The sequence below is a fragment of the Salminus brasiliensis genome, chromosome 9 (assembly GCF_030463535.1).
Source record: "Salminus brasiliensis chromosome 9, fSalBra1.hap2, whole genome shotgun sequence".
NCBI classification, from domain to species: Eukaryota; Metazoa; Chordata; class Actinopteri; order Characiformes; family Bryconidae; genus Salminus; species Salminus brasiliensis.
The window spans coordinates 18,653,390-18,676,841 of NC_132886.1; the positions used below are offsets into that span (position 1 = coordinate 18,653,390).

The 23,452-nt window shown below is 41.1% G+C and overlaps 2 protein-coding genes across 2 annotated transcripts; both read right to left on the reverse strand.

Annotated features, from left to right (window-relative positions):
* Positions 1 to 5,024: 5,024 nt before the first annotated feature.
* On the reverse strand, positions 5,025 to 7,640 carry leap2 (liver-expressed antimicrobial peptide 2). The gene is made up of 3 exons (XM_072687672.1): positions 7,379 to 7,640; positions 6,744 to 6,913; positions 5,025 to 6,239 (listed from the first exon to the last, which is right to left on the reverse strand). Exons 1-3 carry the CDS (start codon positions 7,451 to 7,453, stop codon positions 6,200 to 6,202), a joined length of 285 nt encoding a protein of 94 aa, XP_072543773.1. The 5' UTR covers positions 7,454 to 7,640; the 3' UTR covers positions 5,025 to 6,199.
* An 8,851-nt stretch (positions 7,641 to 16,491) lies between these two features.
* bmp15 (bone morphogenetic protein 15) lies at positions 16,492 to 18,474 on the reverse strand. Its single transcript, XM_072686814.1, has 2 exons — positions 18,195 to 18,474; positions 16,492 to 17,321 (listed from the first exon to the last, which is right to left on the reverse strand). Exons 1-2 carry the CDS (start codon positions 18,457 to 18,459, stop codon positions 16,492 to 16,494), a joined length of 1,095 nt encoding a protein of 364 aa, XP_072542915.1. The 5' UTR covers positions 18,460 to 18,474.
* Positions 18,475 to 23,452: the final 4,978 nt, after the last annotated feature.

The following is a 23,452-nucleotide window of genomic DNA, read 5'->3' on the forward strand; positions in this document are numbered from 1 at the left end:
TCCAGTCTGTACTGACCTAAATTGTACGCACTGCGCTGTCTTATCAGTTTACACAGGCCTTTATTCTTTTGACCACCAGGGGCCGGTAAAGTGCACTTGAAGCCTAGAAAGTCTTTCCGCAACACATTAGGCTGGAAAGCTTCAACGCACCATGAAGCTTCGTCTCACCATCACTAGAATGATGACTACAATTATACTTAATAATTACTTCTTCAGTACATAGGCCTGTTTTCCCTCGTCCGGTGCAGTCCCTTTGCTTAGGATCGTAAGCTGCTCCATTGCTCAATGCTTGTGGGCTTATACCCCTCTAGCGCACGCCTAGTATTAGGCATGGCCCACGCTCATCTGCCTGCCTGTTCTATTGCCAATACGTCTCTACAGGGACCAGAGAACCCACGTGTCTGCATTTGCAGATCTGTTTCAGCAATGGTTGGAACTTAAACTAGCTGAATGCATTCGTTAGAAGTGGTGTCCACAAACATTTGGACACACAGTTTATATTTAAGATGATGACTGATGCTTAAAAAATCTAATAGCATATCAATATAAACCAGTGGTCTCCAGTCGTCCTCCTGGAGAGCTACCTTCCTGCAGAGGTTAGCTTCAATCCAAATCAACCACACCTAATCCAAGGAATTGTCCCCTGGTCCGATGCACTAGCTTTGCTTAGATTCATTATGTGACTCTCTGATGGTGAGATTGTTTGACAAATCATCTCTGTTGTAATCCCTTGATCAATGGCTTTGGTGCAGTCTTGGTCAAAATTAAGTGGCGTTGAGAGGTCAGAGTCAACTCCACAAAACCTGTATCATGTATTCCTATGTATTCCGCTAGAGATTAACCAGAGAGAAGCTCTGAGATTTCATCAACCTACTGTCCGGCTTACACATTCAGCCTTGGGTTTAACCATGGGAGTGTGGCCCACTTCGTTAGCATGGAAAAACACAGAATGACATAGTGGTCAATTCTAAACATTTACAATGATCGATTTAATGGCAATAGAATCCTGGTGTCACCATAGATTCCTAATTTAACATTACCCAGTTGCTGATGGGTCTATAAAATTTGGGAAAACTTCTCCATTGCTCTGACTGATTTTTTGTTTGTGAAAAAGGCACATAGGTGACCTTGCTCCATCGCATAATAATAAATGCTTGAAAACAAGTATCTTGCTTTCAGTGCAATAATAAAGAATCCTTAACTTTTGAAGGTTATAAAAAATACCCAGAAACAGCTGCAGTGGATGTGACCTTGACACTTTCTGTTTTCAGTCTTTTTTTTTTTTTGTTATTCTCCTCAAGAGATCAACACAGAAATTCTTACCTGTTGATGCAGAACATTGAGCATTAGATTACTGTCTGCTGCTTATAAACTAAACCTATAAAGGGTTGGCAAGGCTAAGCAAGACAAGGTTCTTTGTATCTGACAGGACAAAAAGGTTGCATCTCTTATCCTCTCCTGTGTCTTCCTTTTATTATTTGGACAAATGTATATGGACACCTGCTCACTGAAAAAGTTGATCCTGCTTTTGTCCTGCTTCTGTCCAGGGAAGGCTTTCTATTAGATTCTGGAGCATTGCTTTGAGGATGTGATTGCATTCCGTGACAAAAGCTTTAGTCCCCAGCCTCCCAGCCCATCCTAAAAGTATTGGATAAAGCACTATCATTGCAAAGAACACAGTTTCACTGCTCCGCAGCGCAATGCTGACATTAGGCATGATGCCAATAGGTTCATGTTAATCTGCTCCAGATAGGCCTATGCTGTTGGCAGTATTTCTCTACAGGGACTAGACAAGTTATGTGTGTGTGTGTGTGAACATCTGTGTCAGTAATGGGTGCAACAAAAATAAGTAGCTGAATGCATTCATTAGAAGGGGTGTCCACAAACATTTGGCTGATGACTGATGCCTCAAGAATCTAATAGCATGTCAACATAAACCTTTTGGTTTCCAGTCCTCCTCCTGGAAACCTACCTCCCTGCAGATGTTAGCTTCAATCCTAATCGGCCACACCTAAACCAACAAATGATCACCTTCCTAAGTTCTTGATAGGATTTAGTTATGGGGTGGAGATAAAGCTTGCATGAGGGTTCATTTCCAGAAAAGACCACTGGTAGTAAATAGCTTCTATCCATCCCATCCTTAAATACAAAGGATCCACAATAGAAACACATATTATTTGGTTAATGGACATTCTTATGGTGTTGACACCAACACATCTGGTCCTGGTGGCCCCTTTTCATTGGCACAGAGGTTGGCTGATAAATTGTTCAGCAATCAGGTGCAACAATAAACCTGAAGGTAGGGAATGTGGTGAATAGTTTATGTTTAGAAGATAAAAGCAGGGTCCACTGCTTGCAAGTCACCATGTTTAAGTAATGCTTTCGGCATCCAAGATGATGAAGAACTAAAGATTCCTCTTTTGGATGACAGAGAGACTACCAAGAAAACATTCAGTGGAATCAAGCGACCTCAAGAGCATTTCTGAATGTCCTGTGGGGTTTAATATGTTGGCTGCAGGTCACAAACTGCGATTTATAGGTCTCTGGTCACTCATTCACTGTGTTGCACGTGCCTGGCTGACCTTTTGCAATCTCTAAATGGATGTGAGAAAGAGCAGGACACATGGAGCACTGTCTCTAGATCACTTCTGGAAATTTTGCACATTAGGACAGAGCGGCATGGACAGCGGGGATCTGATCCCTGATCAGAATCACTTCTGTTCAGAGATTCTTTATGAACTCAGCCCCTCAAATGATGCATGTACTCCCTGTGTATGTCTCGCCAGGTCTCGCTCAGGTTTGAGGGGAGCCTCCTCCCAACTGCCTTTTTAAGATCTCTCCACAGGCATTATTTAGAATTTAGATCTGGCCACTTCTCCAGTGTTTTATACTAAAGCATTTCTGGGTGCTTTATGAGGTATGCTTTGGGTCATTGTCCTGCTGGAAGATTCATGGCCTCTGACAGCCACCCAGCTTTGTGACAATGGACCCTGCACTGCTTTGGTAGTCTTCAGATTTCATAATGCCATGCACAAGGAATCCAGTGCCAGAAGCAGCAAAACAAGCCCTAAAAATATTTCCACCATGTTTGACCATACAGAACATTTCTTTTCAGTTCTTTTCTTTGAAGGCCTCTGTACATGGTACAACAATTTGCTTTACCAAAAAGCTCTAGTTTATGTCTCTTCTGTCCACAGAAGACACTTATGTAAGTTCTGGCAAACTCCAGTCTGGTCTTTTCTTGATGTTGAATAGTGCAAGTCGACACTGTTGTACCTTGTGTCTGCAAGTCAGCTTGATTTTGTTGGGAAGTTCTTCAGCCACCATGCAAACAATCCTTTATTACAAATCATTCAGCAGTTTTTCCTCCTCCATCCACGTCCAGGGAGGTTAGCTACAGCGCCATGGGCTGTAAACGCCTTAATGATGCTGCACACAGTGGACACAGTAACATTAAGATCTCTGCCATGAAGACATTTTCTCTATTTAAACCTATCTTTTTTACATAATCTATTTTTTTTACATTGCCAGTACATATGACTTGCCACAAATACAATTTAAAGAAGCATTACATGACTGACTATCTCTGAAAAGTTAATTAAGATCCAAGATAGTTAATTAAGATCCAATTAAGATAATTTTATCTTGTCCATTTCCAGTTGTATGGAATGTCAGATTTGATATAATTTCATTTCTTTGTGTTGTTCCATGTTAACATGTGAAGTTAACATGTGAATATCAAAGCATTTGTAACCGTAACATTTCTAAGAAAAGTTCGGGGTGCCAATATTTTTGGGCAAGACTGTATGACTAGACCAGCTTCACACGTGTTCAAATGGTAAAAGAATACCAGTGATTTTTTTTTTCAAAACGACTCTATAGTGCCAGATGCCCGAGACCTAATTGAATCAGTAAAAAGTAAACAAAGTTAGTTTGATGTGAAATGGTGCCATTCCAAAGGAACCTTGAGTGATATGACCCAGATGTCTGAAGTATTTGATGGTTAAATATTATGTCTGATGCCAGCCATTATGAGCCATGTACATGCCAAGTACATTAATGGTGAAAATATACAGGGTGAAATGCACAATTTATTTGCAAGAGACAATATCTTAAATCTAGTAAAAAAAATATAGTCATTATAAGATTCTCAGAATGAGATTATTGAAGTAAAATAAAAGTACTAACAGTGTAAACCAGTTATAAGTACCCAAGATCATTCAAAACATCCGTCCTGATATATTTAACTTAATACATTTATATTAAAAAACAAAACGTTTTACTTTTACTACTAATGGTCAACAGCAAATGCTGACTTTTCTCCTTTAAGATGCTTTGGCAGTCATTTACTGCAACTGCTTGTTTGTGGGTATTTCTGCCTTTCAGTTTTGTCTTCTGTCTAAGTGAAAAGCAGCTCAGCTGGGTTGAGGTCAAGTGAGGTCGGGCCTTTTTCATATCAGACCACTGTTTATTGTTGTTAAGTTAGTTTAGTACTACTGTTGAGTATTTGGGGTTTTCTTTACACATTAATGAAACTCAACATTGCGGTTTACATTGTAGGCATGTTCGCCTTTTTTATAGTAAAAATCTTATTCCAGTGGCATTTTTGCTCATATGCAAACCTTCTTGAATATGAACTAGTAAAAGTAAAAACGTATAGAAATAGGTTCAACCTTTCATTGTGACGAAAATCTCATAAGGAGAAACCTTGACCGATTCTGTAATGCAATCTGCAATAACCTTTTGGAGCAATTTCATATAAAATGAATGGAATCAGACAAATTACTCTAATGGCAGATAACCCTGTATAGGCATCACCACCAACCACAGATCACTTACTTCATCAGGGCTTGAGGGCCAATAGACAAAACCATGCTGATTGACTAAAAGCCACAGTAGAGCATGTTCGTTCAGTTATTATTTTACATCTAGTTCCCAGCGTTGAAATAAGGCTGGTCTGAGTGCACACAGCCCACCGTCACATCTTCCACATTACCTTCACATAAGACATCTTACACAAGGCCTAAAAGTATAAAAGTGCTTTTATTTACTTAATACATATTCAAACATTGCATGCAACATGCATAAAAGGAATATTTATATAGAAAGCACATATACAGTACACACACACACACACAGTCAGTGATATCATCTCTAAACACCTCACTGAAGTAACAGTATCAGCAGTTTTCTTATTTTAAGAGCCACCGAAAAGCACAGCGCAAGTCATACAAAACAAGCAAAGGAATATAATAAATAGACTATCTGGCACATACAAGGACACTTGTTAATCCTGAATCAGTTTGAGTGAGTCAAGATGTACGACAAAGGTCAGCTGGGTATCTGCAGTTACATAAATAGAAAAGCTCGCAAGAGTACTATGTTAAAAACCCTGAAAACGTTCAAACAGAACGGACATGAGCAACAGGACATAAAAAATGAATATTAGCTTCCCTCAGTTGACAGAGGCTACCTTTGCACCCTTGTTCATGCTTTCTCTCCCATTTCTGCACCAGAGTACCTGTAGTTCAATGACACTCGGGTTGAAACTTTGCAGTCTGTAATTTCAACATGCTCCCAGATCTACCTGCACAGCATCAACACATGGCATGATAGAATACTGATGAATGCTTTCCTGGAAACAGACAGGTTCCAAGTTTAGTGTGTCCAGAAGCCTCAACAGTATTAAAATCACACTCCACCTCCCTCACTAGCACCACCTGAAATCTCCATACATGTAGAGCAGAAGATTAAAACGTGCCGACCACGCTCAGGAAACTTTAAAAAGACACATTATTAAATAGGAGCTATAATAGAATAGTAGTATAAATATATACTGCGCTTTGCACTTGAAGGTTATGAGGTCCATGTTGATACACTGGAGAGAGAGTTTGCGTGAGTATTATTAACTAATAGGATTATAATTTGAGAGCAACATGTCCACCTAAACAGCTTCAGGTCCAGACCACTCTATATTGTGTGTGTATACATATATATCATTCGACACACACACACACACACACACTGGGAGATCTTCTGTTAACCTAGATCGTCTTGCATTGCACGTTACATCTTCGCCACATTACTGACTGATTAAAGCCCTTTTGGTCTGCGTGCACTGGGTAAATACAGGTTTTGTGCAGGGGCTGGACAGCCATCCTCACTTGAGCAGGAGGAGAAGAAGAAACCTTATCCACTCTTAGGACTTTATCGGTTGACTAAAGGAACAGTGGCCATTCCTGTAAGAAAAACAATGAACATTTGTTTTACACAACATATACACCAGAGCAGAACCTTGTGTCTGGAGATCTACCTTTCTGCAGACTTTTGTTAGTGGAATATTGTGCGCTAGATTTAGATTGGAGGTAAAACCTGCATGACTCTAGATCTCCAGGAGAAGGTCTGCATTCATTTAAGACGCTTCATGAAAACAAACTGCCACAAATAAGGCTAGGTTCCAGAAAGTGTTATTTTTGTTGGAATGTATGAAGAGTCCTTTATCCTTTATCATTTTAAAAGGTCTTTTATCAATTATTTTTTTACTAGAACCCCAAAGTCAAGAACCATGTAGGAACTGGTTCTTTTCTATGATGTGAAATCTCCTGTTTATTGTTTAAAAACAAACAAACAACCCTTTTCCAGTACTGTATAGATCCCTTACTGACAATAGGGTCAGTGTCAAGTTACTTTAGGAAACATTACAAGATGTAAGACATTTGGTAGGAGCTTCAACATGATTGTACCTGCACACGCCTGTGGAACACTCGTAGTTATTCTGGCAGTACGCTCCTTGGGGTTTAGTGCCCATGATCCTCCAAAGCGGCGTCATGCGGGCTGACCTCCTGTGCGCCCTTTGAGCTCCCAGCACAGAATTTGAGTTGCCATTTAGCTCTGGAACAGGACCTGAAGCCACCTAAAACACAAACAAACACAAACATACAGAAAGTAAGCCTAAGGATGAAAAGGCTGCATTATGTTGATCATTATCATATTTGTACATCATTGTAGTCACGTTGCATTTTCATTTTTTTCGACAGTGTTCTTTACATTGTATCAACATTCCATGGTAAACTGACCAAAAGAAATTATCTAGAATTACTTGGAATAGAATCTTTACATTGAGTCTGGCATTTTGGAGATGTGTCTAAGTGCCTTCTATACAATACAGAAGTTATAACCCATATGGACAAGGTTCCCAGACATGGATTAAGCCACATCTGTAATAAATTAAACTGAACTGCAAAGATATTCAACAGCATGACGTTTATTGATTGCATTATTTCTATACTCACAATGCTATTAGATTAGAATTTAAATGTCAAGGCAGATATAATAATAATAAAAACAAAAAGACAAAAAAGAAACAAAAAAAAATTACCTGCTGGAGGAGCACCATAAGTACCAGACACCAAACTGCCAGAACAATTCTGCTGAAGTGTCTTTGCTCCTGCATGCTGAGGGAATAAGTTTCAGCACAACTTTCTCTGCACTCGAACTGTAAACTCCGGCAACAGAGACTAGACAGGCGTAACCTAGCTATCTACAGCCTTGTGTACTCTCTAGTCAGCACCACAGACACGTCCAATCTGCCAGTCTCCTTCACTTCCCTCTCTTCATTTCACCCTCTCAGTCTCTCGCTCTTTGCCTTTTTGTACCCAGTTGTGACATCATATGTTTGCTTAATATTTGCGACAAGGATAAGCATGGTCCTCTGGGGTTCTGGGTGAGAATGCAGTCAGGGTTAAGGGAAGCAGGAGCTAGAACAACTGGTGGACCTGATAAGATAGAACATCACAAGCTTATCACCAGGCCAAGGGTCATACAAATGGGAAAGACAGTTTACAATTAAAGAGTTTTATATCATAATGTAAACCCTGTACACTGTCTATAAGCATTTAGACCATGACATTTTAGTGGTTTTATCTCTGTACACCAAACACAGCAATGTGGCTGATTTGGAGATTTTATAAATAAAAAAATGGCTTAACATTTTATTGACTTTACAGGAGAGACATTTTATTTCTAGTGGCTAAATCAACAACTTCAAACATACAAAATTATGCAGATGGAAAGTAAGGGTTTGTGATCTGGAGCGCTAACATGTTATCAGTCAAACATGATAGAGGTTCTGTTATAGCATGGCCATGCAGGACTGCTAATGAAACTGGGTCAACTGGGTGTTGACCCAGTTGTTGACAGCTGACAGAAGTGGCAGTATGGATTCTGAAGTGTATAGAGCTATACTTTCTACTCAGATCCAGTCAAATGCAGAAAACCCACTTAATGTAGGCTTCACTGTACAGATGGAAAATGGCCCTAAACACAAGAGCTTCTTCAATAAATGGAAATATAAGTCTGTCATCTGACGTCAACGAAGCTAAGCAGCTCTTCAACAATCAGAAGATGATAAACAAACAAACAAACATGACCGTAAAGTCCTGGTAAAGCATCTCAAGGGAGGAAACTCCCTTGTAGTATTTGGTGATGTCCATGTGTTCCAGACCTAAGGCAGTCATCGAATGCAAACAATTTGCATTTGCACCCTCCTTTATAATCCCATTAGCTTGTCCATATACTTCTGAGCCCATGAAATTGGAGGGACTTTGTGGAAAATGTGCCATTATTCCTACATATTTTATACAATATTTTCATTAAAACCCCTTAAATTAAAGCTGTTAATACTTCAAGCAATTATTATTGCTCGGTTTCAAATTCACTAAAGGGGTGTACAGACAAAATGACCAAAAGCCATGTCCTCACTGAACACTTGGATTTGACTGTCCATTAGGGATGCACTACAAATTTAGGCACTGTAAACTCAATTTGGTTCAAACAAATTGGCAAAAATTACCTCTGTTGTCTTGAATAACAGCGGGGATCCATTCACCTTGGTCAATGATGGTGGATTTCATGGACAAAATATTAGTTATAAAATGTTTCCACCTGTTTGTCCTACAGCAGTTTAACTCACAAATTCATACTGCAGCACTGTTTCAACCCAAATAATTTCGATTGAGGCACGATACAGAGTGGCCAATCAGAGCAGAGGTCATATTTATATTGGCTCCAAGCGCCATTTAGAATTGTTTAAGATTCTTCTACTCATTTTGAAATGCCTCCATCTCACATTCAGGCTCAAAGAACAGTGGGATCTTTTTTTTCCTCCATCCCAATGCACCAACTGTATACTTAGAGAGGTCAGTACACTTTCTTTTGCTGGCCTTTTTTTGTAGCCTCTGGGTTGAGTTTGTTGAAACTCAGGTTATATTTATTTAGTATTATATGTATTTAGTTAGTCTGGTTTGTTAGGCGCATGTCTGCCTTTTTGTACCTTTGTCCTCATGATTATTCTTATTATTCAAATGCTTACATTAAAACAATTAAAGAAGGCTAATCAGTGTAAGGGACAAATCTTAAATCACTGAAATCTTCCCGAACACTGCTTAAGGTCTTAACATGTGTGGTAGCATTTAAGATGTCAATTTCAAGAAAAAAAAAAAAAAAAAAAAAAAAAAACACACACAAAACAAACCCATCAAGTTTGTAATATTTACAGGGTGTGAATCTGAATCTGAAAACCAGCTAATTTTATTGTTCACCATTAATGAACATCAATAATGTTAAGAGCAAGTTGTGCCGACTTTCTGCCATTCTTCAGCTTCAACTTGAACTTAATATAGGTTTGACTAAAGGCAGTCTGAACTACGGCCCTACAGACAAGTCTAAAATCCTGAAAGGCTGTGATCCAGCACAGATTGGGGATGTTTCTGCTCAACCACACCTACTAATCTAACTAACTGATGAGTCGAGTCAGAGGTGTTTGGGAAAATGTGAACTCTGGCTTCTCGCAAGACACAAAATTGTAGAGAACACGTGTCAAAGTCTGTGGCAAGAACTTCTGGGGTGACTTTAAACATATAGATCATAACCGTTGCGTCAGCTAGATGAGTCACAATGTGTAGTCATGGATAAAAAGCGTGACAAGGGAGCAGACAAAAAGAAAACGAGGGGAACATGAGGCGTTGGTCTCTCCAAGTCATCACAAAGGTCCACAGTGACTGGATGTGATGTTCCATGCTTTGAGTGTCATACAAGGCACTCATAAAAGAAATTAGTAGTTTTACTTCATTGCATCATTAAAATATATCCACCTCTTTCTATTTACTTTCATAAGATTGTGTCCTTGTTTTAAATGTTTGCCATGCTCTCAGCAGTATCTCTGGCTCCAACGGCCAAGGTCGTGCTTATCTATCTTTATGCATGTGCAAAAAGTCATCAAAAGTGATTCATTAACAACCATGTTACATGAAACAATGAACGCATCTACAACTGTCCGTTTGTCGTATCCAGTGTAAGGAAATTTGTCTTGGGGGCCAAAGGTTACATGCCAATGCTGTGTACTGTTGGCAATAGACCATCCACCTCAAAGTCCTAACAGTCAGTCTACGTCAGATTCATGATGTGTTTTTAAGTCACAGAATTGTTCACAGCTATGCTTATATAATGCTAGATTTCATTGTTCTGTTAAACTGAAGATATTTCAAATGGGAAAACACTGGTAAACATCAGAACTTTCATGAAAACTGCATAAGTGAACAAGTAAGGCCCTGCCACTATGATTCAAAAACTGCCATCAGCAGCTAGAGTCAGGGAAAGCACCACGGGCCTTGCTCCATCATCAGGGGTGGGTTGATGGCATGTCCTCCCCACACCACTCTTAGTTTGATGTTGGTCAGCACAGACGTTTGTTAGTCATTATTTCGGAGTTGGGGAGCTGCATTTTCCTTCTAGCACGCCAACTGCCTGGCGATGCTGCATCAGTGGCAAAAAAAAAAAAAAGTGGCTGGTTCCACACGTGTCTAAGGAGACGTGCTGGTGTTGAGGCATTGCTAGAGATTGGGTAGAAAAATGGGGTGAAATTACAAATAATTTATTAAAACTGTGTTTTAAGAAATGTCTTCTTAAGAACGGCCAGTGAGTTAAGTCCCCATGAACTGATGCACAGCACCACAGTTAGAGAGCCCAGCTGTTAGAGCACAGCACAGCATCTGAACTTGACAATGATTGGCACTAGACCAAACCTTTGGGGTTGAGTTATTAGCATTTAGATGCAACAAACAGGACCAAAGAGTGTAACTGATTTCCATTCCAGGGTAAATGCAAAAAACAAACAAAAAACCCTTTGGTGCTTGGGAGCAGATGGTGTACTAATATCCAACAGACATGAAGTTAAGGAAGAGAAACATTCCAGAATAGACAAAGATACAGAACAGCAGGGCCATAACTCGTGCTGGCAAGATTTTAACCAACCCTTCTCACCCTGAACACCACCTCTTCCAACCACTCCCCTCTGGCAGAAAATTCAGGACTATTAAAGCCCACATGCGAACAGCTTTTCCCCCCAGAGCTGTTGTGTTCATCAACCAGAAAAAAAATGCTTTGCACTTTAAATAGAACTTTTCAAACCTCCTTTTTGTAGCCAAAGACTTTATAAGCCTCCTTACTGTGGCCCAACGTCCGGTTGCATAAAACAATTTACCTTTAGGATCACCCTCAAATTAATTAAAGATAAATGTTTTCCAGGTAAAAGAGGCCTTAAATGTTACTTAAAGCTGCAGTCATTAAGATTTTTCCTTTAAATGTGCAGACACAGACCTATTTATAGGCAAAGCCTATACAATTTTGCTGATAAGAATGACAACAGCAGCTATGTAAAATAGACTCAATGTACTGCACCACGTCACATGTTTAAAATGAATACTCTGCATGCTCTGTGCAATTACACATTCTATCCAGAGAGGTCTCTAAATAGAAAATTCTCCATTCTTTTAGTATAATTTAAGAAAAGCAAACCTCACCTTTTCTTCATTATTATTTTGGTTTGGTGCTTATTGGTCAGACCCGTCTGGGGCAGGAGCAAGAAAGTAAACACAAGAAGAAGGTCCTGTGTTCCAGATTTGTGCTTATTGCTTTGCAATTTAACATGGAGCAACAGCAGAGATGGCATTTGTTTATATTTGTAGTAATTATCTGGGCAATATACTAGGTTGAATGCAAAGCACGCCTGGCAAAGGGAGCCATTTAAATCAGACTTACGTAGTCAACTCAACAGTTGAGTCTGATCAAGGTCAGAGAACACCCTCCCCACATGCAAACCGCTCCAGAGTTCGTGTGGGAATGGACCAACATTATGTCCTCTCAAGGGTCTCAGCATGGTTGTTTTCGTCTATGTCTAAGGGTCATTATTGTACTCATACCTGCCCAAATAAATTGCACAGAGGGTTAAAAACAAACCAGAACCTGATATTTTACTGACTTTTGAAACATGTCAGTAAAATATCTGGCTGTTCATAATGGTAAAAATACTACTTTTACTGTGGCAAATATTGCTGCAAAAAGCATTGTAGTTAACAAATCACCAAAAAAAATCCTGGTGGGTCCTGTAGTAAGGTATAGCAGACACTGGAGTGGAGATGCACCATTTTACTATGCAATGTTTGCATAAACATGGTCTTCATGGAGGAGCCCTCAGAACCTTCTTCATCACTGTGACCCATGAACACAAAAGTCAATGTCTGAAGTTATGCAAAACATCCAGATAAGCCAGACACATTTTTGGAAGCAAGTGCTGTAAACAGAACCATTTGCTCCTTAAACATGGGGATGGACCCACTATGTTTGGGCTTATGTGTCAGTCAGTTTACAAGAAACAGGACTGGCTTTGCCAGAAAGGCAATAAGCTAAAGCAAACTTTAAAATCCAACATGAGCCAATTCAAGAAGCACAACCTGAAGCTAATGGAATGGCCCTCACAGTCCTTAACATCACTGAAATTCAGTGGTTGGAACTTCGCGCACTGCGCATGCCAGATGGTGCGAAGAAGATTAACACATGGCCTGTCCACATTTTAACAGTATACACCTATCCAAGCCAGAAAGTCAGCATGTTAAAAAACTGATTAAACATTCATTAAATTGGTTATAAAAGTAGAATAGCAAAATGCTTTAACTTGTTTACAAATTGCAATGTTTGTGTAGGAATTTCCAAGGTATACAGATCAATAAAGAACATGAGTGTTCACAGAGGAGATATGCAATATCAGCAAATCCCCCCTGCTCATCTTCAGTGCAGGTTTCAACACTTGTTCCCCGTAAGAAGAGCAGAAAGGAGTCAGCATGGTCTTCCCCTTGTGCCACAGGGTCATGGACCACTGGCATTGTTTGGCGTGTTTGTGAATCTTGGCAAGAGCTCATCAGATTGCAGACAAAGTAAACTGTCCCGGCGGGAACTGGAACGGCTGCCAAAGAAGAGGAAAGAGCAGTGCTGAGGCAGTCCTGCCTCAAAGAAACAAATGATTTAAGCACTGCTCCCTGGACAACAAGAAGGACGTGCAAAAAGATGGCGCAAAACCTCTACTTCAACTGTGGTGCAACTCGCTTCTGCTAACTTGCGGGTAAATCATGGTCAGAAAGGACCAACCCAACAGGTCTTTCTTTTAAAGACACCCAGAAATACATGTCCTCAAAACAAATGAAGCCATCATCAATCACTGCTTTCCCAAAACAAATACCAACTCCAATCATTCAGCAGGATGTTTTGTGCTGAGACAATGTACCAATGTGAGACAGCCAGAAGAAGCAGTGCCATTCCAATGGTCCAAAGACAAACCGTGTGTAAATATGTGCCCTACTTTGAAAGAATCTGGGTCAGGATGCGTTTGTACAGACCAAGGACCAGAAACACATAACACGTGCCAGAGGGGATGACATTTTAATAGCTGAGCACTCGATGGTCAGTTGATCAGCTTTTCCACAGCATTTTCCCCCCATTTACAGTTTTCTTTCTTTTAGTCTACAAACTAAAGGCAACTAAAGCCAATATTAGATTTTGTTGTGCAGCTATAGAAATGCCAAGTGCATTTTTCTGTAACCATCAAGTTTCTAATGCAAATTTGGTGACTGTCCTCTTGGACTTGAAAAATGCTAAAACATCACCTAGATCACTTATAATATAATTATTCTGTGAATATAGTAAAAATATTCATGACATGAGCAAGGTCAAGGTTCTCAATATTGGATATGCCCTACTTTGCACTAGCAATCTCCTAAACAAACCACCTTCAGCTCTGATTAGGTGCCTAAAGGAAACTCAATTTGAATGCAGCAAAATAATCAAATATTGTATTTTTCTCCCAATACTGAGCACCACTCTTTTACAGTGTTTAGACAGGTTGTGTGGTGCACTGCCAGGGTGTATTCATTTGACCAGGAAACTGGATCAGATCACATTTCTTTGTATTCAACTCGAACTTGATTTGACCACTTAACCACCCATATGGTTGTCTAATAAGTTACACTTAAGGGGAGGGGGGGTAGTGGAACAGAAGTGAGGAAAATGAATGAGAATGAGAGGCACAGGAACTTTACCAAAATTTTCTTGGGGGAACTGAACCTTTACTCACTACATTACATTGGCAAATAACTGCCTTAAAAAATAATAATAATAATAAAATTGAGTACTACTTTTAGGTTATGCTGAGCTACTCTCAGATTTACTCTCTGAATTTGTAGGAACTGTTAAATTTCTCAGTAATGCTGATCCAGGTGGATTTAGATGTAACGTTAACATTTTGTAAAGTGTTTATGTATTTGCAATGGCCCAGAATTCTCCTTCCCATGAATTCCTAGTTAGATTTTACTATTAGAATACTCTACTGTGTCAATGTGCGCAGTCAAACCAACCCAAAGATACAGACTATGTTGACTAGACAGGGTTTCCAGGGTCCTGCAGTAAAACAAACAGATAAAAAGATTAAAAAAGCCATTTAGTGTGATGTGGATGTGAAATCTGAGGCAAAGACAGACACATTAACCATTTGTGTTGGACACAGATGAAATTTGACCTTTAACCCATCTGTGCAAAAACCACACACATTCACATTATTGCGCAAATACAGTGATGGTGAGCACACATGCCCGGAGCAGTGGGCAGCCATTCCTGCAACGCCCATAGAGCAGCATGTTGCTGCTGTGTAGTCTGGTGCAGGAGGGATTAGAAACAGTGAGAAATGGGGACAGAAGTAACATACACTTGGACACAAGCACCACATATATTTACTCAATTGCCCCAACAGTGATTGCTTGCAGAGCCCAGGTATCAATAACCCTGTGCTCTAACCGCTGAGCCACCACTGCCCCTGCAGTAAGTACTTACTTTCTTTTGTGTACTTAATTGTGTATTAAGTACAGGAGAGCATATTAACCCAACTACACTGAATTGTACATGTGGTTCTTATTTAGGCAAGACCATAGTGCTCATCATGATACAGCTGTGGTCTAAAGTTTGCATACACTCTTCATGGACATGGATGTTATGTTTCTCTGAGGGCAAACCATTTTTAAAAATGAATTTGGTGCATAAGTTTTAATGTTAAAAATGTGGATCAAAAATCTGTGATGCTCATCTCTGAACCTCGGTTTTAAACACCTCCTGTACCAGACTATACTGCAGCAAATTCCTAGGAGAAAATAGTCCAATAAAGCATAAGTCACAGTTTCATGTTGGCTAATCATTCCAGCAGCGACAGAGCGCCCCCCTATTGCCAAAACTATTCAGAAATACTCAAGAAAAATCAAGCTTGTTTCCAGCATATTTTTGAAGCTAACAAACTCAAAAGTTGATTGTGCAGCTTTGAAAGACTTGTGTATTAAATAAACACCAAAACTTTTTTTTTTATTACTTTTTTACAAAATATGCACTTTATTTCATCTCCCAAGATTTATAAAACAATTACTTCAATTGCACAACCAATCTCGTCATACTCTCTTTAAGAAACTTGTCATCTGTTCCATAAACATAATGCACATCTCCCTTCCTATGGAATGAGGACCCTTCAATTTAAACACAGGCCCCTTATTCCTCATCTCTGGAGGCCACGGCCTCAGACAGAGAACAAAACGTGCAAAAGCATGTAGTTTCCAAAAGAGGTCGCAATAGTAGCAGCATCAGTAACAGCAGCAGCAGCAGCAGCAGCATTTTGTGAAGTCCAACAAGCATAGCTTGATCCATAAAGGGCACCAGAAAGGAGCACTTCATGTTAATATTTCTTTTCTCCCTCCCCCAATTTTTTTTTCCTTTTTTGAGTGGACTTTTCTATTAAGTTAAGTAAAGTGCAAACACTTAACAAGTCCAGACAACATGCAAACTGCACAAATACCCCTCAATTATTAGAACATGACAGACAGGACAATAAATATGCTACAAGGACAAATACAAACAGAAAATAAACCCTGGAATAAAAAGAAAAAAAAAAAAAAAACACAGTCAACTACTCCTATACAAACCTAGAGCAAACCCAGCCTTCACAGGGTATTGGCTAACCAAGGGCAGGAGAACGGTGGCAGACGCTTCACAGAGGCAGGGACACAGCGTGGCAATTTTATGCGGCTCAGTCCATTGATCAACTTGTTCCTCGCTCTTGCCCGAGCAAAGTCATCTACAGGTGCAGGATTCTGCCACCATGTCCTCGTACTCTTTGTAGACGATGCTGCCGTTCTTCTCCATCATCAGCACGCTGATGGGCTTGTATTTGTATGGCACGCAGGAAGGCAGTGGAATGTCGGCCACGCCCAGCTCACTGATGAAGGTCTGTACGATGGCGTGGTTGGGCGAGTTGTACCCATAGTGCAGGATGCGTGGGCAGTCGCCCATGCAGTAGCGGGGGTTGTACATGTGCGGCGCGATAATCCAGTGGTCCCAGCCCAGGTCACGGAAGGTCACACGGTACGAGTGCAGCTTGCACTGGTTCTTGGTCACACTGTTTTTGGCTCGCTTGTAGTTCGGGATGTCGGAAACGATGCTGCCCGGCTCCTTAGACCGGCGAGCCCTCGAGCCAGGGTGAGAAGGGGCTTTGACATACTTGGCCCATTCCATAGGATGTCCCTCTTCTTCCAGAAAGAGAAGCAAAGCAGGGGCTCGTACATGGTTCTGCGGCGGGAGACGTTTCCTCTGGGCCCTGTGCCTTACAACAGCAGATCGAACCTGGCCAGCTTTCAAGCACTTGTACTGAACAAAGAAAAACAACTCACTGCCTTTAAACTGAGACACGTAGGACGTGACGTCCGATTCGGCCCACAGGCTTTGAGGGCCCAGAACGACAGCATCTATGTCGCTGGCAGGCTGTGGAGATGACACCCTGGCCTCACATTTAACAGGAGGGTATGGGACCACAGGTGACCTCAGGTGAACGAAAGATGCCCTCAGCAGTTTCTTCGGCGGGAGATGTTCCAGCTCGTACTGTACGATGTACGTGTAGAGCAGGTCTAGCCAGGTCAGGGTTCAAGCCAGGAGAGGGAGGAGAGAGAGAGTCACTCTCTGGGTGGCAGGCAGGCAGGCAGTCAGTCATTGTGGTTCTCACATAAAAGCCATTAATAAGTAAAACAAAGAACAACAGCTAGAGCTGGGCAATATGATGATATTTATCATTATTGTGATAAATTCCATCTAATTTCTGGCACGATATCAAGGCCTCTAGAATACATACCAAATTAAAGTTTCATTACATGGACAAAAATGTTATGTTTTTACAGTATTCAGTTTAAATGTGTCACCACTGTGTTACTTTTTGCCTAATAAAGTTGGAACACACAAAAAAGAATTACGTACACGCCTTGTGAAAAATTCTTGAAGCATCAGGATTACGCAATATGACCCACCCCCAATATTACTAGTCTATTTATAGACTTGCCAGAAGAAACAGTCTATAAATAGAGTTGTAACAACATAGAGATGCATTGCAATGCACAGATCTGATCAATTTCTGGAAATGCAGAATCAATTAATCGACACAATCACATTCCACAAGGCCGAAACAAATTCATGGCAAAAAGCCATTCCCAGAACACTTAGCTAACATTATTGTTAATGTTTATGTTTCACTGCAGTGCACAGTTGTTGTAGTCCTGCATGCAGTCTTGTGCTTTTTAAGAAAGGGATTCGAACTCTTACCAAAATAATCGAATCGAATCGAATCTGATGATTTTCTAGACTTCGTGATTGGTTGATTGAATGGGAGGAATAGGAGTGATTGGTTCCAAATTAATCGTCATTGAATCGAGTAGTTGTGAGCTCAGAGAAGCCCCGATTCCTATGCAGATTTAGGCCGGTCGCATATATAAGCTGTAAAACTGTTTTACCGTTCGGCGAGGAGTGGAAGTGTTTTCTGGTGGTGGTCGCGCGAATCAGCCTGACGGTGTTAGACCCAAACAGTTTGTGCTGCTTCGGCCTACCGTCCGCATCGGCCGCCTTCCTGTACAGACTCCACATGAACTGCAGACTCTGGTCCTCCGCTCGTCTGTCTGGAAGCCCGTTGCTGTTGGAGCCCCTCTGTTTTGTGTGGCGATTTCTACGACCCTGCTCCGTGGAGGGCAGCACCCCGAGGCGCGAGGGCGAAAAGGCCATTTTAGCGGTCGCGCGCGTGAACGTGGACAACAACAAAAAGAAACACGACAGCACACAAAGTCTGAGGAAAGTGTGAATGCTGGCAGCCTTCATGTTCAGCTTGTGGCACGGCTGAATGCAACAAGGACGGCTACCATCGTCCGAGAAAGGCAAAGGGCGGAATTTGTGCCACACATCACCTGACTACTGCTTCGCTGACAGCCATTCTTCCAGCTACCCTCAATTAACCTGCTCGGCGTAAATGCCCCTGCGTATTACGTCAGCAGCGCGAGCAGGTTCAAACCGTCAAACCCCACATAGTTGAAGGGTCACGAAAAACCTACAATCTAAAATGTGATCATACTGACATTAACATTTTTATACTAAATAATAAATTAGTTGTAGTCTGTTGAAGCCTAATGGACATTTGATGTTATGCACAATGCATTGAACTGCGCCCCAAACTGCATTCACTTAGTATACAGACCTAGAAATCAGCAAAACAGTAGTGCCACAATAAAAATAAATAAATAAATAAAAATGAAAACCTCGGAATGCAATTTATTTATTTTATTATATTTAAGTGAAAAATGTTTTTGAAAAATAAATAAATGAGATGAAGAGCTCATATTTGATTGGCTATTTTAAATATGCAGTTCGTGCACACAACATGCCGTGTAATATAGGCTACATTACTGCAGTTATTGTTCTCTTTTTGTTGTTGTTCTCTTGTTATTGTTGTTTTATACATTTTGATATGTTTTATATTTAAACAAAAAAAAGATTATGCAGTTGTTCTGTAGAAGTACTGATGATGCACACGATTTATTCGTAAAGTATCGTGGCATCATTTACCCCAATAGCGACAATATCATCCTATTGAGAATATGATATTCACTGCATTAAGTTTTCTAATATTCTTCTTATAAAATCGTGAATGTCGTGAAAGATGTATTCGGCAAAACGTAAACATTTAATTCGCTCTTTCCACAGACGGTGTTGTTTTTAACACTGAGAGCGCCCCGCCACATCTCTTGTAACGGCGAAGCCTGGGAATTTGCGTAGGAGGAGCTGGTTCACTTCAGTTAAAAGAAGGGCAGCTCGAAGCCGGACAATGGACAAAGCAACAGTTTTCACCATGTAGAAGCTCCCGCCCCTCGGCCATTCTCCCACTGGACAACCATAGTGAAACTCCATCCTAAACGGTCGCTCTCCCTGTCACTCAAATTAACTTCGGGGCCTGAAGCACTTCCTCCGCTTTGGAACTTTTGGAAAGCCGAGTTTGACCACGCTATTTTTTTCCCACCTGTTTTCCGGAAGACCTTGCCCACCTGTTCTAGGATTGGCCCGTGGTTCTTTCTCTGGCGCAGTGCGCCCATTGTGAACGTGAACTTTTAGCCAATCGGAGCGCACGGGAGGCGGGTCTTGTCGGAATACGGGTGGAGAAAGAAAACACGAACGGAGCTGCCCGGCCCTCCCCTCACGCCGCGAGCTGCCCAGTTGTTGATAGTGATGGAGAGGCGAAACTCCGTGGCCTGAGAAGTGAAGGCGGACCGAGGAGAGGCGAGGCGGGATGGAGACCGTGGAGCAGCTCGTGTCCTTCAATCATATCCACGTTCAACTAAACGGAGGCGCTCCGTGGGGCTTCACTCTGAAAGGGGGGCTGGAGCACGGCGAGCCGCTCATCATAACCAAAGTGAGTGAGTGAGCGTGTGAGTGTGTGTGGCGTGAAAACGGTAGGCGCTCTCTCTCTCCCTCTTTCCCTCTTGTTTTTTTGCTTCTGTCGGCAGGACTGTGCTCGCTGTTACACAAAGGACGGGCACAGTGGGTGCACGAGCTCCACACACCGTTACACCAGTGACAACTGGCGCTGCAGATTGTCATTCAGTAACTTTTGCACAAAGTTTGCTACAGTCGTTCTGCGGTGTGCTATCAGGTTTCAACCACTGCTTGACCGCTTGAACTGCGTGTTCGTAGGCTGGTCTGGATTTAGCCTTTAGACTTTAAAGGAAAAGCTTAAAGTAGAAACTTTCTTTGGGTTGAACTTTAATCTCTTACCGAATTAACCGCCGATATTTCGACAACAGCCAGCCCAGCTTCTTTCTTTTCAGAAGCCAGCTCTCAGTAGGCTGGTCCACATTCACTTACAGCATGGGGGCAGATTCTCATTCAAAACTGAATGGCTGTCTAAGCACGTTTTGCTATGGATGAAGAGCTCTAGTCTGTTTTGACCCCCACCCGGAAAATAGCCGTTATCTAATGTTTATTCATTCATTTAATGATCTTTGTCATACAGACATGATCAAGTACGTTATAGTGTGCTAGCTTGTTTATGCTGTCGTTCAAAACATGCTCCTCAGTTGTACATAATTCGTACATTTGTGAAGTCATGGCCCCAAAAGGTTGGCATTTTTCTTCCAAGTTTGTGCTCTCTCCAGGGTCATGTGGAGTTTTGTTCATGGCTTTCTCCCCTGATGTTCACCACAGCTCTTTAAACCCTCCTCACTCTTTAAATACCTAGAGGAACCATATAAAACAAGCACCCTCTGCGTGTACCAACAAGATCCCTACTTTAGCTCACCGGTCTGTAGGCACCATTGATTAAGACAATACTTGCATTTACCTGTATACATCTTAAAGATTTATACACTCTTAAATATAAAGGTGCTTGTGTGGAGAACAATTTAATGGTTTAAAGAAGTGACTGTACAGGCTCTAAACCAATTAAATGTTTTTACTAAAAAACAAAAAAGGGTAGTAACCCTTTGTAGCATCATTTATTTGGAAGAGTGTAGTTTCAAATGTGTCCCTACACTTGTTATTGGTCAGTTCAGCTAATTTAAGCTGGCACAATTGTTAAACTGTACACACACAGATTGTATAATCTTCATAGACAAGCACAGCCAATAGAATTGAATGCTAAAGTCACCATGCCCAATGCCAAGGGATGGCTAGAGGGGTATTCATCCCCCAGTATTGGCATTGAATATGTTTGAGATGAGTTGCGCTGTGGTCCGTGACCCATAACCAATCCAACATCAGTACCTGATCTCAGATCTCAAATAGCTAAATGCGATTGAATGCAATCGCATCAAATTAGTAGGTGTTTACAAACTTGTGGACGTTTAGGGTCAGTTTCCCAGCCATAGTAGGGATAAAGCCTGGTCTAGTCACAGGACTAGAATTCATCCCAGACCTATAGTGTATATGCATGTGAAGACCACTGACATTATCCCCAATGAACAGTCTCAGATAAACCTACAGATGAAGCATAGTTTAATGAGAAGAACTGGAGATATGTAACTTTTTTATGATTCCTTAAACACCACCAACAAACAGAAACATGTCCGGGCCTGACACCGTTTTAAAAAGCAAAGAAACAAGCCAAAATAACAGTAACACCTAAAGCATAAAGGATCCAAAAAGAAGGGGGAAGAACATCTCAAGCAGCAAGAAATGGTGGAAAGTGCCAGAATCCCTCTGTAGAAAAACTGCCAATACAGACATCCCTGTCATTTAACAAAGTGACACATGTCACAGCAGGAGCCAGTGCAGATGTACTGCTCAGTACTTGGAAGCAGTCCTCCAGCTGCTCCAACCACACTATCACAGTGTGGAGAACATCAACAGGCTGCTTAAGAACCTGAAACCTGACAAAGCCTTGGGCTCTGACCAGTTCCCCACTAGAGTCCTTGAGGAATGCAGTGCTGAGCTTGCAGGCCCTCTGTGCTGCCTCCCCCATTGCTGCTTTCAAATGGAAACCGAAAGAAAACAGCTTCCATTACCCCACTTCACAAGAAGTACATAATGCCCCTCCATATCTCTGCTCTCTGACATCAGCAATGTTAAGAAGGAATAACCGGTTACAGGGTTATCTGCGACTTGGCTTCCAGCAAACACTCTGGATTCAGACTGAGCCACAATAAAGCCTGAGGTTAAACAACTCCCTGAACTACAACAGAAGGTCTGCATCATGCTCTTTAACATTAAAGAGGAGTTTGACAAAGTATGGAATCGGTGACTGTGTGCCACCCTTTTTTTTTCGCTTACGTGGCTCCAGATCTAACTCGCCGGCAGGTCAGTTATATTCTTTCTTATATTATTTCAGACATCAGAACCATCCTCTGTCAGTGCCTTAGAGTAGCACAACCATCTACGGCCTAGATAACATTGACCTGATGTTCTCCAGCAGTCACCAAGAAACTTGTTGGATTGGCTTAACTTTACAAACTTGTGGACATTAAAGGCCGGTTCCCCAGACAGGATGCAAAGCCCCGGTCCTGAACTAGGATTAATCCCTGACCCATAGTGTATATGCATGTGAAGACCACTGACATTATCCCCAATGCTATGAGCAGTCACACAAAAACTATAGAAAAAACACAGTTCCGTTAGAAGTAGAGGTGTGAGGAGGAAGCACCAGGTTATCTGATATTTACACCCCCCAGAATGTTCCCCCCCATTGCTGCTGGTCAATTTGACTTTGGAATACTTATTGTGCAATAGAATAAAGCAGGGCCATAACAGTTTTCATAATTCATAATTATATTCGAAAGGGCTGCACAATATTGGGAAAAAACTGACATTGCATATTTATATTGCAATATTAAAAATACAGGAATTTTCAACGGAAGTTACCATAATTCAGTGATCCAACATGTTGTGATACATTTTACATTGATATGTATATTTTGCCTTTATATACATATTTCCAGCTGTGCTTTGTAGTTAGTCCAAGGCACTAGCCATGAGTTAATATGGTAGTCATGATTTAACAATACAGTAGGATACAGTATTATATGTATATATGCATTATGTCCTTTGTACAAAGTCAACAACCAACATTGGGTTAATGTGCCATAATGAGCCATAGAGTTGCAATGTATGCTTCACTTATTGGCCACCTATTGTACAACATGGAGGAAAGAAAAAACAATCTGTAACACTGGATAATTCTCTGCCAGCTCCACAAAAGACTTGTTGCTCTGAGCATGCCACTATTTACAGCCATGCT

What these genes read in the sequence shown, in the direction of transcription:
- bmp15 (XM_072686814.1), bottom strand. Translation starts at nt 18,459, where the DNA reads ATGGCCTTTTCGCCCTCGCGCCTCGGGGTGCTGCCCTCCACGGAGCAG. An exon ending in CTTCCACTCCTCGCCGAACG is followed by an intron (nt 17,322 to 18,194) that starts GTAAAACAGTTT and finishes TGACCTGGCTAG; the next exon opens with ACCTGCTCTACACGTACATC.
- leap2 (XM_072687672.1), bottom strand. Translation starts at nt 7,453, where the DNA reads ATGCAGGAGCAAAGACACTTCAGCAGAATTGTTCTGGCAGTTTGGTGT. An exon ending in TTATGGTGCTCCTCCAGCAG is followed by an intron (nt 6,914 to 7,378) that starts GTAATTTTTTTT and finishes TTTGTGTTTTAG; the next exon opens with GTGGCTTCAGGTCCTGTTCC. An exon ending in TGTTCCACAGGCGTGTGCAG is followed by an intron (nt 6,240 to 6,743) that starts GTACAATCATGT and finishes TTTTTCTTACAG; the next exon opens with GAATGGCCACTGTTCCTTTA.